Source organism: Mastomys coucha, unplaced genomic scaffold, assembly GCF_008632895.1.
Source record: "Mastomys coucha isolate ucsf_1 unplaced genomic scaffold, UCSF_Mcou_1 pScaffold21, whole genome shotgun sequence".
Lineage (NCBI taxonomy): Eukaryota > Metazoa > Chordata > Mammalia > Rodentia > Muridae > Mastomys > Mastomys coucha.
The window spans coordinates 175,010,502-175,023,788 of record NW_022196904.1 but is presented as its reverse complement, the minus strand read 5'-3'; the positions used below and the strand labels follow the sequence as shown (position 1 = coordinate 175,023,788).

Genomic DNA, 13,287 nt, shown 5'->3' with positions numbered 1-13,287 from the left:
CCGGTAGCAGACACAGGTGGATCTCTGTAAGTTTGAGGCCATCCTGGACTAGCAAGCTCCAGGTCAATCAAGGCTACAAAGTTAGACCATGACTCAAAACACATGCGAAAAATAGAGGTATTTATATACCATATGCAGTCATATAGACATGTTTTGTGTGTTTGTAACTATTATGATTCATCAGCATATTTTTTCACTACTGTCCTCACTGTTAGTACTGACTGGTTGTGTGTCAACTTGACACAGCTGGAGTTATCCCAGAGAAAGGAGCCTCCCTTGAGGAAGTGCCTCCATGAGATCCAGCTGTAAGGCATTCTCTCAATTAGTGATCAAGAGGGAAGGGCCCATTGTGAGTGGTGCTATCCCTGGGCTGGAAGTCTTGGGTTCTATAAGAAAGCAAGCTGAGCAAGCCAGGGGAAGCAAGCCAGTAAGGAATATCCCTGCATGGCTTCTGCATCAGCTCCTGCTTCCTGACCTGCTTGAGTTCCTTCCAGACCTGACTTCCTTTAGTGACGAACAGCAACATGGAAGTGTAAACTGAATAAACCCTTTCCTCCCCATGATGTTTGTGCAGGATTAGAAACCCTGAGTCAGACATCGTTCTTCTTCAATTATTTCTGTAACCTTCACGGTTCCTTGCCCCAACCCAAGTACCTTCTCTCCGATCTCAGCCATGTCTCCTCCAGGCAACATTTCCAAGTCTGGGAGGAGAGCGCAGGCTTCGAGAACCTGCTGGTACTTCTTTTCATTGTATTCTGATCCGAAGAGGATGTTATCTTTGATGGTCCCATTCTGGATCCAGGACTGCTGAGGCACATAGGCTACGGAGCCCTAAATGGGAAGGATCAGATCATCTGACAGTCACGCTTACAGAAACAGAGGCTGGTCAGTGCAAGGAACAAGCAATGCTTAGGTCTGAAGAGCTATAAGCTAGGCTCCCTGCGTGTCTGGTATTTATTAATCTGCTGACTGAAAAGTAAGAGCAACATCCTGCCACTAAACATCCTCTTCCTGCATGTCTTTTTATCCTATCATTACCTTGCCTTGACCCTGAAAATCAGAAGGCATGTGCCTGCTGCTGAGAACAGGGGTTTAGTCAAATCCAATGACTTGGTTAGCGCTAATAGAATGTTAATTCTTTCAAATGGCATAGATGACACCCTGGGAAGACAAATCCGAAGAGGCGGAAATTAACACAGCAGAAGAACAGAGACTGGTAAATGGCAGCTTTTGAGAAATAACTGAATTGTAAGTTAGCGACAAAAGGTCTCCTAAAAGGAGCCAGGAGACAGTTAAAGCTGTATTCCTCTCTGCTACAGCTCATGGTTTAAAAACACAATACGGCCCATTGGAGCTTGATAAAGGAGGAGTGGTCTCAGCATACTGTGAAAGAAGAAATGTTTGATTTCCCAAGCAGGTTAAGGTAAAGCAACCCCGTGCAAACTTTCTCATAATTAAGACAGGCAGTGGTGGCGCACGCCTTTAATCCCGGCACTTAGGAGGCAGAGGCAGGTGGATTTCTGAGTTCGAGGCCAACCTGGTCTATAGAATGAGTTCCAGGACAGCCAGGGCTATACAGAGAAACCCTGTCTCAAAAAACAAAACAAAACAAAACAAAAAAAACTTTCTCATAATTAAAAAGAGAGCCCTAGAAGGGGCTAAAACGATCTTTGTGGTCCAAATAGTATCTGGTTTAATAATGGAAAATTACTTATAACTTCCTGTAAATCTAACTCTGGAGAAGCTCAGAGAGTTCATTAAAATGCCATAAATTCACTTTCCTCTGTTTTCAAACAAGCAAAGAAACAAAACCAAGATTAACATTGTATTTTTAGGAATTCCAGGCACTATGCCACAAGCCTGAAAGGAAAGCTACTCGGGAGGCTGAGGGAGGATATCACAGATTCAAGGCCAGCGTGGGCTGCAGAAGGAGCCAGGCTACAACGTGTTTTAAAACAAAATTCAAGAAAAGGGAACTGGTAAAGCTGGACACAGTAGGATGTATCAATGATGGTAGTGCTCCAAGGGGAACTGGGAAGCAGAGACAGTAGAACCCGTTCTGGAAGCTTGTGGGTCAGCTAACCTGGTTTACATAGTAGTGAACAATAACAGAAGCATCTGAGGTTAGCTTCTGACCTTGACATGCATGCACACTGTGGCACACACACACACACACACACACACACATACACACACACAGGGGTGGGAGGTATTAAAGCAAAGAGACAGTTGGGATATAGCTCAGAGGAGAGCATTTGCCTCGTCTCTACACTGCTGTGGGTTCAGAGAGACTCAAGACTAATTATGATGTTAGGTACAAACGCTAGTGTTGACTTCACTATCATTACTGATTTTATTGTTGCTTATTATTGGGACCCTGATTACAAAGTAAAGTTTTTTGTTGTCTCAAGATCTATTTTATTTTTAAGTGTTTAAGTGTTTTGCATGCATGTGCATATGTGTACCACTTATGTGTCTTGTGTCCAGAGAGGCCAGAAGAAAGTATCAGATAATCTGGAGGTGGAGTTACAAAGGGTTGTGAGCTGCCATGTAGGTAGATGCTGGAGACCAAACCCGGCCCTCTGTGAGAGCAGCAACTGCTTGCAACTATGGAGCCATCTCTCCAGCCCTACAAAGTTATGCTTTTAGTAACTGGTTACAAATTTTTCCTAGGTCCTCTTACTCTTTTTTTTTTTAAAGATTGATTTATTTATTTTATGTATATGAGTACACTATTGCTCCCTCCAGACACCCCAGAAGAGGGCGTCAGATCTCATTACAGATGGTTGGGAGCCACCATGTGGTTGCTGGGATTTGAACTCAGGACCTCTGGAAGAGTAGTCAGTGCTCTTAACCACTGAGCCATCTCTCCAGTCCTCAGTCCTTTTACTTTTATTACATAATTTTACAGATGTGAGGCTTTCTGACACACATATATTTACAGCAGAAATGCCTATACTGTGAAGAAAGACATCTCTCGCCAACAGGTTAAATAACCTGGTATGCGTGTATGAATCTCACTGACAGCTCTGCCTGCAGAGTCTTAGGTTCTTTCCCTAGAGTCTGCTTGTATAAGACTGGAGTAAGGCAGAGCATCTACATCGCACAATTGCGTTAGATATCTCTAAGAACCAATTGAGGAAACCACACTAAGGCCTGCGTTTGGGGAAGTCTTCTCCATTACACTTCCACTCACCTTGATGGTGATGTGCCCATGGACATTTTCCATTTCTCCCAGCATGGCTGATATCAAAGAGGACTTCCCAGAGCCTACGGTGCCCACCACAGCCACCAGCTGGCCTGGCTTTATGTCCAAGCTCACACTGAAAGAGAGAAATGGTTTTGAAGGACATGGAGGGGGGCAGTCGTTCAAGGTGTTTCTCTGACTCTTTAAGAAATCTCACTTTAGATAACTTTCCCATCAAGACTAGAAACTTTGCTGTGGATGTACGAGACCTCAAAGTGCTTCTTTATTGTTGCTAAGTTCTAAGACACTGAAGAATGAGTTCTACTTATCAAAGTCATCAAATAAGTTCCTATCCAAGGGGCATTTGCAACAGTAAATGTTACCCATGGCGAGAAAGTTCTCTTAGGACCAACGTTTGAACAACATTCTCTCAGGAGCCTAGACCTGATTTGGTTCAGGTCCCGACTCCGATACTGTGGGGTTGGGCAGTTTTGAAAGGTCACTTCCTTTGGACTAAGGTTTTACTTTTAAAATAGCAAAGTTGGATTTTGCTTCTCAACTAAACTCATGACTTAATGTTTCTCAGATTTATTTATTCTATGAGCAATATTTGCTGGAAGCAAATTCCCTTACCTAAATCCTGACCCTGAAACTCTGACTTCTCAGGCTGGGGACGGGTCTACACTGAGTTAGAATCCCAGGAACTCTTCATGCCTGCTTAACTCTTTTGAGTTCCGAAAGCACTTGGAACATCAGGAAGCTGTCACATAGTCTTTCCTGACCTGCTCTGGACTGCAGCAGTGGAGTGGGAGCTGTGACTGGTTTCCTCTCTATGAAGGAAAGCTTTTGGGTGGGAGGGTTAGAGCAGAGCCTTTTGCTCTGACTGACCCTGGTGCTGACCCCAGAGTGCACTTCAAGGCTACAGGAATAGGAGAGAGAGTAGGAAGTCATGGAGTTCGTTCCTTGGGGCGAAAGAACATACAGGTTCTGAATTGGAAGGCATCCATAGCCAGAGTGAATGGTGGTTCTGGAGCCCAAAATGGGGTGGGCTTAACCGATACTCTACATACAGCAGCACGCAAGAATAAACTGGTTTATAGTAGTATACTCTCTGAACAGGAGTACTCTACAGTATCTTTTTTTTTTTTTTAAATCTTGCCAGATAGTCTAGATGGGTCTCAAACTCATGATCCCTTCGCTTGAGCCTCCTGGCTGCAGAGATGGCAGGTATGTATGGCCACACCCGCCTCTGAAATCTACAGCAATGGTTCCCATTCCATAGACTGGGGAGAAAAGCTAGATTCTACACTTGATCTTAGCCAAAAGGCCGAGAAGCGATAATCTAGATTCTAAAGTTCAGGAAGTGCATGCACTTTCTCCACCTTGTATCTGGAGGAACAAAGGTCTTCATGGATTTTTACCTAGAGACACGTCATGAAGGAAGATAGAACACAGAACCGTGGGGAAAGGCTCAGGATCTTTGCTCTCAGCTCACCCCTCCAGGGTGGAGCCTAAACTAGTATCCAAGTGAGCAGAACATACTGTCTTTTCTAGTGTTCCACTGAATAGAATCTCCTGAGAACAGGGTAGGGCAGGAGGATCCTGAGGAAGAGCCAGCCAGAAAGCAAGGGGATCGAACTCACTCTTGGATTGTGGCTTCTGAGTCCCGGTCCCAAGTAAAAGTGGCTTCTGAAAACTGCACAGCTTTATCTATGGAGAGGAGGGGAGAGAGCCTTCTCTTTTAGTGATACTGAGTACTCGTGTGACTGTCTGTCTTTCCTTAGCCCATGTTTCTGATTCATCTATCAGCCCCTAAAGTCACCTCTATTAGGTGCTAAGCTTATAGTAGCGGGAGGCAATGAACCTAAACTTGGGAACTCAAATTCTTTAGACCTCTAGATGCCCTGGACACCCCAACCCCAGCCCCAACACCCCCACATCTCCACCTCCAACTACTCCCCCAGCCCTCTGTTAGTAACAGTCCTCCAAGTGAATTCTATATTCTTATTTGAACCCTCCTCGTTTTGGACTCCAGATCCACTGCTCTGGCAATGGGTGCCTTAACGATTCAGAACCCACGTGTTCTGTGACCCCAAGTTACCTTCCCCATCCCCACACTTGGCTCCAGTCTGGGTTCTGTTTCCTGGGTCCCTTGCAGGACTCCCTGCTTATCTCAAAATAGCTGTTTTGCTTAGAAATCTGGCTAAGCATTAAGTGAGTACATAGTTTGTGCTGTTTATTATACAAGACAAATCAATTCAGAATGGGTTCCGTAGCCCTTTCTTTTCATTAGCTGTAGTGCTTAAGTCCAGCCTATAAATAGCCTGGTTCTAGCACTATGAATAATTTGTGGAAATAACTTCCAAATTTGTTTACCAAAATGGCAGACATGATGAATGGCAGATAAGTCCAGATTGTCCCCTCCCAGGTAGCGCTCCAGACGGTCTACAGAGACGCTGGCCTAGAGAAGGGCACAGAGATAATCAGGAATAAGAAAATTGGTAACATAGCCAACACAAACTGGACTCCACGCTTTTTGTAGTTACTTCACTTTGATTCGTTTTGTCATGAAGTTGGGTGGGTACAGAGATGGAGGAGCATCTGGAAGGAGTTAGGGGAGGGGAAAGAATTAGACTCAAGATCTGTTATATGAAAAATTCAAAGAATAAACAAAAACATAATTTAATAAAGAGTTGCCCTTATGGAAATAAAACTAAGGGGAAGAAAGGATCTTGACTTTGTCATTAGCCATGACTTTGGACAATTGGAACCTCCTGACCACTACCACAGACTCAACTGTACCTCAGTCTTGCAAGCCATCCCACAGCAGACAGAAGAATATAAAGACAGTATATCAGCTTTCAGAGACTCAGGTAATTCAACTCTGTTGCTATTTCTCTCTAAACTTTGGACTTATTTCCAGAAGCTGTTTACCACCTTCTTCTGTGACAGAGCCCTAACTTTTACCTACCTCTGGTCTCGGGGTGTAATGTCCCCGCTGAGCTGTTCTGGCCAGTGCTAAGGGGTTCCAGAGATAGCAACTCTCAGGTGTGAAGACTGGAGACAGCACCAGAGATCTAAGACAGAACTGGTAGCCCAGACTTCAAAAGGAACTGAACCTTTAATCTGCTTTCCTGCCTGGAGCCCTTGCTTGAAGGGGCTTGTTTACAGACTGCCATGTTATTTCCCTGTTCTCAAGTCTATGCTAAAAGCCAAAGGATTGTTCTGCCTTAGCTATAAATATCCTGGTCCATTTAGTAAAGATCACTTGATAAAGGTACTTGGTGTCGTTCTCTTTTGTTCTCCTAACCCGCTTATCTTCACAGAAACTCGACTTCCCCAGTTCGTGAATCACCCACGGAAGAAGAGAAACTGCAGGACGGTTTCCTTCATCGGGGCCTCAGTCTCGCCCCTATTTGATTGAGTCTATGCCTTGATGAACCAGTCAGTATTGTAGGTGATCTACTACTGCATTCTCTATAGAGGAACTGGCCAAAGACTAACTGTTAGCTGGTCTCAGTACCGGCAGAACACTGAGGCTCCTAGGCAGTAGGACTTGGGGGCTTTTTAAGGAGCACCCTCATGGCTGGGAGGCTTTCAAGGAGCACCCACCGCATGGCTGTCTTTCATTGTCCTTCCTATTTTCTAGGGTTGTTTCTCACAGATATCCAGGCTCTGCTGAAGTATAGACCCTTAACTAGTCACCTGCTTCATGGGCCAGCACCTGAGAAGCAGACTGTCCCACCAGACCCTTTCTGGTTTAGTGTTCCATTGCGTGAAAGTGTGAAGGTATGAGCACCTTTCCTGATCTGACTTTTGTTGTGTATACAATAAACCATATCTAAGAAGAGAGTGCTGCTCCCTCATTCCCTCACCAGATGCCCTCTAAGACGGGAAGACCTTCGCTCTGACCTCAGTCCTTATGGCCAGAGGTGTCTGAATCTGGCCACCTCTCGAATGAATGCAGGCCAGCTCTAAGCCCAACGTTCTGGTCTTGTCATCAGTCCCCCATCTGCACTTCAGGGCTTCCTCTTGTCTAGTTCCTGGTAACTATGTACTTAGTGACTATAGTAAGTTTTCAGAACATAAGACAGTGCCTCAGGCTCATGCAAGCTTTACTAAGTCGACTTGAGGCTCTCAAACTTATTACAGTATAGGTCCATTCAAAGTCAGAGCATTTTCTCTTCTTGCGCCATATTTACTTAATGCTTTGTCAACATCTCCTCTGCTTTAGAAGAAGCGAGAAACCTAGGAAACACTCACCAGCAAACACTAGACATGAGATACAGTAGGCTAGGAATCTGCACTGTAAGGCATTAATCAGTTAGCAGGGGCATTCCTACGTACCTGGAGGATTGAAGAGATCACCATGGGAAACATGGATAGAGGAAAGCGCAGGATATTGAAGAGGGTGATGGAGGTGAATGCCTTCTCCGCATTCAAAACATTATTGCTATCCACCAGGACGTAAACAGAAAACGTGACCACAGAGACCTAGGAAGAGTGAGGTCAGAAGAAACTCACTGCTGAAATAGTCCAAACACCTTTGCAAAAGTTTCAGGAATGCTTGTATATCACAGTTGAAGGAATGTTAGGGATTATCCCAATCTCTTCCGATTACCCATAAGAAGTTGGATCCCAAGCCGGGCAGTGGTGGTGCACGCCTTTAATCCCAACACTTGGGAGGCAGAGGCAGGCAGATTTCTGAGTTCGAGGCCAGCCTGGTCTACAGAGTGAGTTCCAGGACAGCCAGGGCTACACAGAGAAACACTTGTCTCAAAAAAAAAAAAAAAAAAAAAAAAAAAAAGAGGAGGAGGAGGGGGAGGAGGAGGAGAGGAAGGAGGAGGAAGTAGAAGTTTGATCCCATTAGAGGAGGAAATGTCTCTCCCAAGCAGAGAGTGTCAATGACTGGATTGCTAAGATCAGAGCTTGGGTCTTCTCCCTCTTTCACCACACCCACATTGCTTCCCCCATGAAGACAAGTCCTCCTGTGAAAATCATTCTTGGAGACTGAATTCCTGGTGCATGCTCTGAACCTCACTAGTGGCTTCCAGTAGCCCACAGGGTAGAACTAGAGCTGGGGTGATAGGGGTGGTGAGAAGCTTGAGGAAGGAGGGGCAGATCCCCTGAAATTAGGGCTCTACTCTTATAGACCTCGAGCCCTATTAGGGACAAACTTTCCTTTCCAGAGCAGGACCTCAGTCCGAATTCTCCCTCTGCTCACCAGGATTGGACTTAGGTGTAAGATGAAAATCATCACAGTCTGGAACTGGCCGAACCGAAGCAAGTTCTTGAGTTCTTTCTTCCGAATACCATGAACTTGCTCTTTAAATGAAGGTTCCCAGGCAAAGTATTTCAGGATCTAATGGGTCAGAGAAGAACAAAATCCACATTGTCCCCTGAAAAGGTACCAGGTACATATGTATGGCCCACCCTTATTTTAGGATAAGCTACCAAAAAGTTGGGGACTGGAAACCTAGATTATAAAACTGTTAATAGGTTAATAGAGAGGTAGCTTATATTTATTGACAATCCGCTAAATGTAAAACATTTCACCTACATACTTCATCTATTTTTTTTTTTTTTAACAAACTGTCTTGGCTTGCCTGTTCAAATAAATGCGCCAAGACACAGAACTCCCCACGTTAAAATTTGGAAACTTCTGGGCAAAATCAAGGTGACTCAGTCATTCAGCTTTTGTAGGGTATCATTTCTAGGGAAACAGAAGCCCTGGGGAAGGTTTCACTGACAGAGTGGATCAAGGAAGTGACATCATCTGAACTTGAAGAAACTGGAACCATGCCTTGGGGGACCAGCTACTGTTGCTTTGCTAAAAGTACTTGCCAAGCCACCTTGTAAGTGTTTCCATTCACACCCACAGGTGGGTGTGGCTTAAGCGTCTTTTGTTGGAGACAGCCTTTAAAGCAGGCACTCACAACCAACCAAAGTGCTAAGGATAAGTGAGTGCAGAGTGGTGCTCAGCCCTAAATGGTGGTTCTAAATCACCGCCCTCCTATTCCCACAGCCCAGAGAAGATCGTAGAAGGGTGTGGAAGTAGTGGAAGAGCTAGTGAGGGGGAGGGGTTGTGAAGCACTGGTTTCTATATGAGACACGGATGTTACACTCATGAATGTACAGCGGCTGCCATTATCTATGATGGACCCTGTCTGCAGTCCCCAGGGATGGGGAGGGCTCACAGCTCTTGTTAGCATACAGCTCAAACCCATCAGCTCTCACTCTGAGATACTGGTAGTTAATGGCTACTGGGGGAAAACAAGCAATTTTTTTTCAGGTATGTAGCCAGTAATACATTTCCATAACTCTAGATTCATGTACATGCAAATAATACGACTTAAACTCAGTGGGTTGTATGGTTTTTGTTTTTGTTTTTGTTTTTTTAAAGATAGGGAGTTGAGGATAGAGCTAGAAGTAAGGGTTCAGAGGGAGGGAGCAGAAGGGGGTTAGAGGGGCGAATTGTGTGTGTGTGGTGGGGAATAGAGTCAGAATTTGTTATTTATAAAATTGTCAAATAAATTCAAATTTGTTTAAGTTTTCTCCAGTAAAATGTAAAGGCAAATCATTCGGGGCAAATTAATAGAAATCAAGTTTCAAGAGTGTCTGGAAGCAACAGAAGAGGAAATTAGAGACTTGTGGGTAAAGGAATCAAGAGTCCTGTGACACTCACCAGGCAGAAAGAGTCACTGTTTTTACCCTTCTTACCTTAATTCCACTGAGAATCTCGTTCATGACTTTTAAACGTTTGTCTTTATTCTTCATATTTTGGACCTGCCAAGAGACAAAACCCAATGCACTTCTGAGAGACAGGGCTCAGGTTTGCTGCTGACAGTAGGCCCCAAGGAAACTGTGGCTGCCTTTTAATCTGAACTGGAGGTGCCCAGTGAGGGCATTTATTTCTCTTCAACTCTTGCTGATTCCCATCCTGTCTCCTCTCTCCTTACCCTCTCGCTGACCTTTGACCCCGCCAAGCTTGTTCCCAGTCCTCCTTCATCCTTTGCCTGGCTGCACTCTCTCCTCAGCCTGTGGCTGCTGGCAAGGCTCCTTCCCTCCTTGTCAGGATGTGTGACTCACAGCTTGGCTTTGATGTCCACCTTACAGAGGACCCCTTCCACCTCCTCACTGACAATCCCTACCCACTCACTATCATGTTACAATTAGTTCTCTGTGTAGTACTCCTCCTGAGCTGAGGTTTTTTCTTTGTTGTCTATCTCTCTACCCTGGGAGCAGAACAGAAGGCCCTTGTGAGTAGGATCCCGGTCTGATTTGTTGCAGTGACCTTGGTACGACATTCGTCTTAAGACAGTATTTGCTACTCAAGGAATGCAAAACACGTGACTGATTAGATCCCATACTCCAGGGAGCCCACCTCCAAAATTTGTGGTTCTGGAAGAGCTACAGAGGCAGGGTGATTGTAAAGACATAAACGGAAAACTGACATTGCCCTTGACAGCTCTGGGGGGTGGGGGGGTTATCTTGCTATGTGATGGAGAAACAAGATTTAAAAAAAAAAAAATCATTTCTAAGGAAGCTCAGCAGAACCAGGTGGGAAAATTCTCTACTGAGTGACCAGTGAGAGGCTGAAAGGGAAGGGCCAAGAGCTGAGTACCTGTGGGACGGTAGAGAGTCTTCCACGAGCTTTGCCCTCCCCTGGCTCCCTCTAGGCATTAGTAGCAAAAGTCAGAGGTTCGATGTTTAAAAGACACACGCACACTGATGACGATTCCTTTACCTGAATATTCCTGATCTTGGTAGCTAGAACTCCATTAACTGGGACCAGGAGGACCAGAAGCCCAACACCTGCCAAGATGGAAGGTCCCAACTCTCTCCACAGGAAGAAAATGGACAGACAAATCTGTAAAACACTTGACCACACCAAGTGCATGTAGTTGGTCACGTCCATTAGCTTCTGAGAATCTACAGACATCAAGTTCACTGTCTCTCCAATGGTGTACTGCCTCCTTGCCAAGTTAGATAGGGTCAGTGCCTAAAGAAAAAGGTTAGGATTGGGGTCAGCAGATAACGCCAAAGATACCAGAGAACGGAACCTCAGGAAATGAAGACACAACACAAGGATAGGTTCCATATACACGTAGCTTCTCCATGGGACTATGGCTTCTGAGCCCAAACTCTAACATAGTTAGAGTATGTTATCTCGTTTTTTGACCATTAGTTCCTCTTATTTTCCCCTTCATTAAATCCCACCGACCACACATCTCTTTGCTTCCCAAATTCATGTCTATCCTTTGTGTCAACTTAAATGCAACTTTTTCTTTTCTTTTTTTAATTAATTTATTTTTTACACTCCATATTCCATTACCCCCCATCCATCCTCCAACTGCTCCGCATCCCACACTTACTCCCCACCCCCCTGTCCCCATGTGGATGTCCCCACACCCCACTCCACCTAACCTCTAAACTCCCTGGGGACTCCAGTCTCTTGAGGGTTAGGTGCATCATCTTTGAATGAACACAGACCCGGAAGTCCTGTACTATATGTGTGTTAGGGGCCTCATATCAGCTGGTGTATGCTGACCCATATTTGTTCCTGTCTGAAAGAGTTACAGGGATAGAAATGGAGAGGCGCTTGAGGAAAAGAAGGTCCAGCGACAGACCCAAAGTGGGATCCAGCTCAAGGGGAGGTCCCAAGGCCTGACACTATTACTGAGGCTATGGAGCGCTCACAAAAAGGGACCTATCATGACTGCCCTCCAAAAGACCCAACAAGCAGCTGAAAGAGTCAGATGCAGATATTTGCACCCAACCAATGGACAGAAGCAGCTGACCCCTGTTGTTGAATTAGGGAAGGCTGAAAGAAGCTGAAGAGAAGGGCAATCCTGTAGGAGAACCAGCAGTCTCCATTAATCTGGACCCCCAAGATCTCTCAAACACTGGACCACTAAATGCAACTTTTGAAATGACGGCTAGTCTCCCAAACTTATAAGAGTTACTTCTTTTGTGTACCCATACAATGTTCTGTAGTTAACTCTTTACTTACCTTAATTATAATAAGCCATAGTTGTTTTGTTTTTCTATGATTTATCAGATTTAAGTCATGAGGACAAGGTCTTCATTTACCCATTTCACTATTGTATCATGGAATATCCAATACAGGAGGATGGGAGAAAATGAGGAAATGAGAGATGAAAGGGGAGAAGGAAGAAGGCAGCATTGTTGATCCTTGTGTGTGTGTGTGTGTGTGTGTGTGTGTGTGTGTGTATGTGTGTATCATATGCTTTCTGTACTGCTTGCAGGCAAGTTTACATGCCTGTACCTGGTGACATAGGCTTTCTGCTTTCATGTTAGAAAGATCAGGAGACTGAAACTCACAGCTCTGTTCCTTACTAGGCCTCACAAACTACCTATAATAGTTTACATCTGTAATAGCACTCAGACGGCTGAGGCAGGAGTATTGTTGGAAGTTTATAGCCAGCCTGGGCTACATAGTAAGCTCCAGGCCAACCTGAACTGCAGTATGAGGTACTATATATTATGCTTGGTTTTAGTGTCAACTTGCCACAAGTTAGAATTAAAAAAAAAAAGTAGATAGCCTGCCCTGAAGATCTGTCCTGGTTGCTTTAATTGATTGTTATCAGAGCCAGAAAGAGATGGCTTAGCAGGTAAAGACAATTGCCACAAAACCTTGATGACCTACGTTTGATCATCAGAACGCACACCGTGGGAGGAGAGAACCAACTCTTGCAAGTCGTCCTCTCATCTACACACACAAACACACACACACGCACACATACCCAGTCCCACATACACACATATACCTAACATGCACACATACTCATATATGCTGTCACAAAAATAAATAAATGGATATAATTTTAAATATCAGAGGAGAGATGAGCAAAATCATCTCAAGGAAATGGAACACCTCCCAAACCGTTAGAAGTCAGTAATGAGAGAATGTAGTTAAAATAAGTAAGTAGCGGGGCAGTTGTGGTGCGCCTTTAATCCCAACACTTGGGAGGTAGAGGCAGGCGGATCTCTGAGTTCAAGGCCAGCCTGGTCTACAGAGTTGAGTTCCAAGACAGTCAGGGCTACACAGAGAAACCCTGTCTCAAAAAAAAAAAAAA

The 13,287-nt window shown here is 44.7% G+C and overlaps 1 protein-coding gene and 1 pseudogene across 1 annotated transcript in view; both read right to left on the bottom strand.

Annotated features, from left to right (window-relative positions):
• Abcc2 (ATP binding cassette subfamily C member 2) overlaps window positions 1-13,287 on the bottom strand; it is a 60,857-nt gene that overhangs the window by 22,926 nt on the left and 24,644 nt on the right. The window contains exons 10-17 of the mRNA XM_031384837.1: window positions 10,935-11,189; window positions 9,908-9,973; window positions 8,412-8,549; window positions 7,535-7,681; window positions 5,564-5,648; window positions 4,831-4,897; window positions 3,197-3,323; window positions 655-831 (exon numbers count right to left, since the gene is read on the bottom strand). Coding sequence (XP_031240697.1) covers window positions 655-831; window positions 3,197-3,323; window positions 4,831-4,897; window positions 5,564-5,648; window positions 7,535-7,681; window positions 8,412-8,549; window positions 9,908-9,973; window positions 10,935-11,189 — 1,062 coding nt within the window. The remainder of the gene's footprint in view (window positions 1-654; window positions 832-3,196; window positions 3,324-4,830; window positions 4,898-5,563; window positions 5,649-7,534; window positions 7,682-8,411; window positions 8,550-9,907; window positions 9,974-10,934; window positions 11,190-13,287) is intronic.
• LOC116104153 lies at window positions 4,395-4,526 on the bottom strand (annotated as a pseudogene).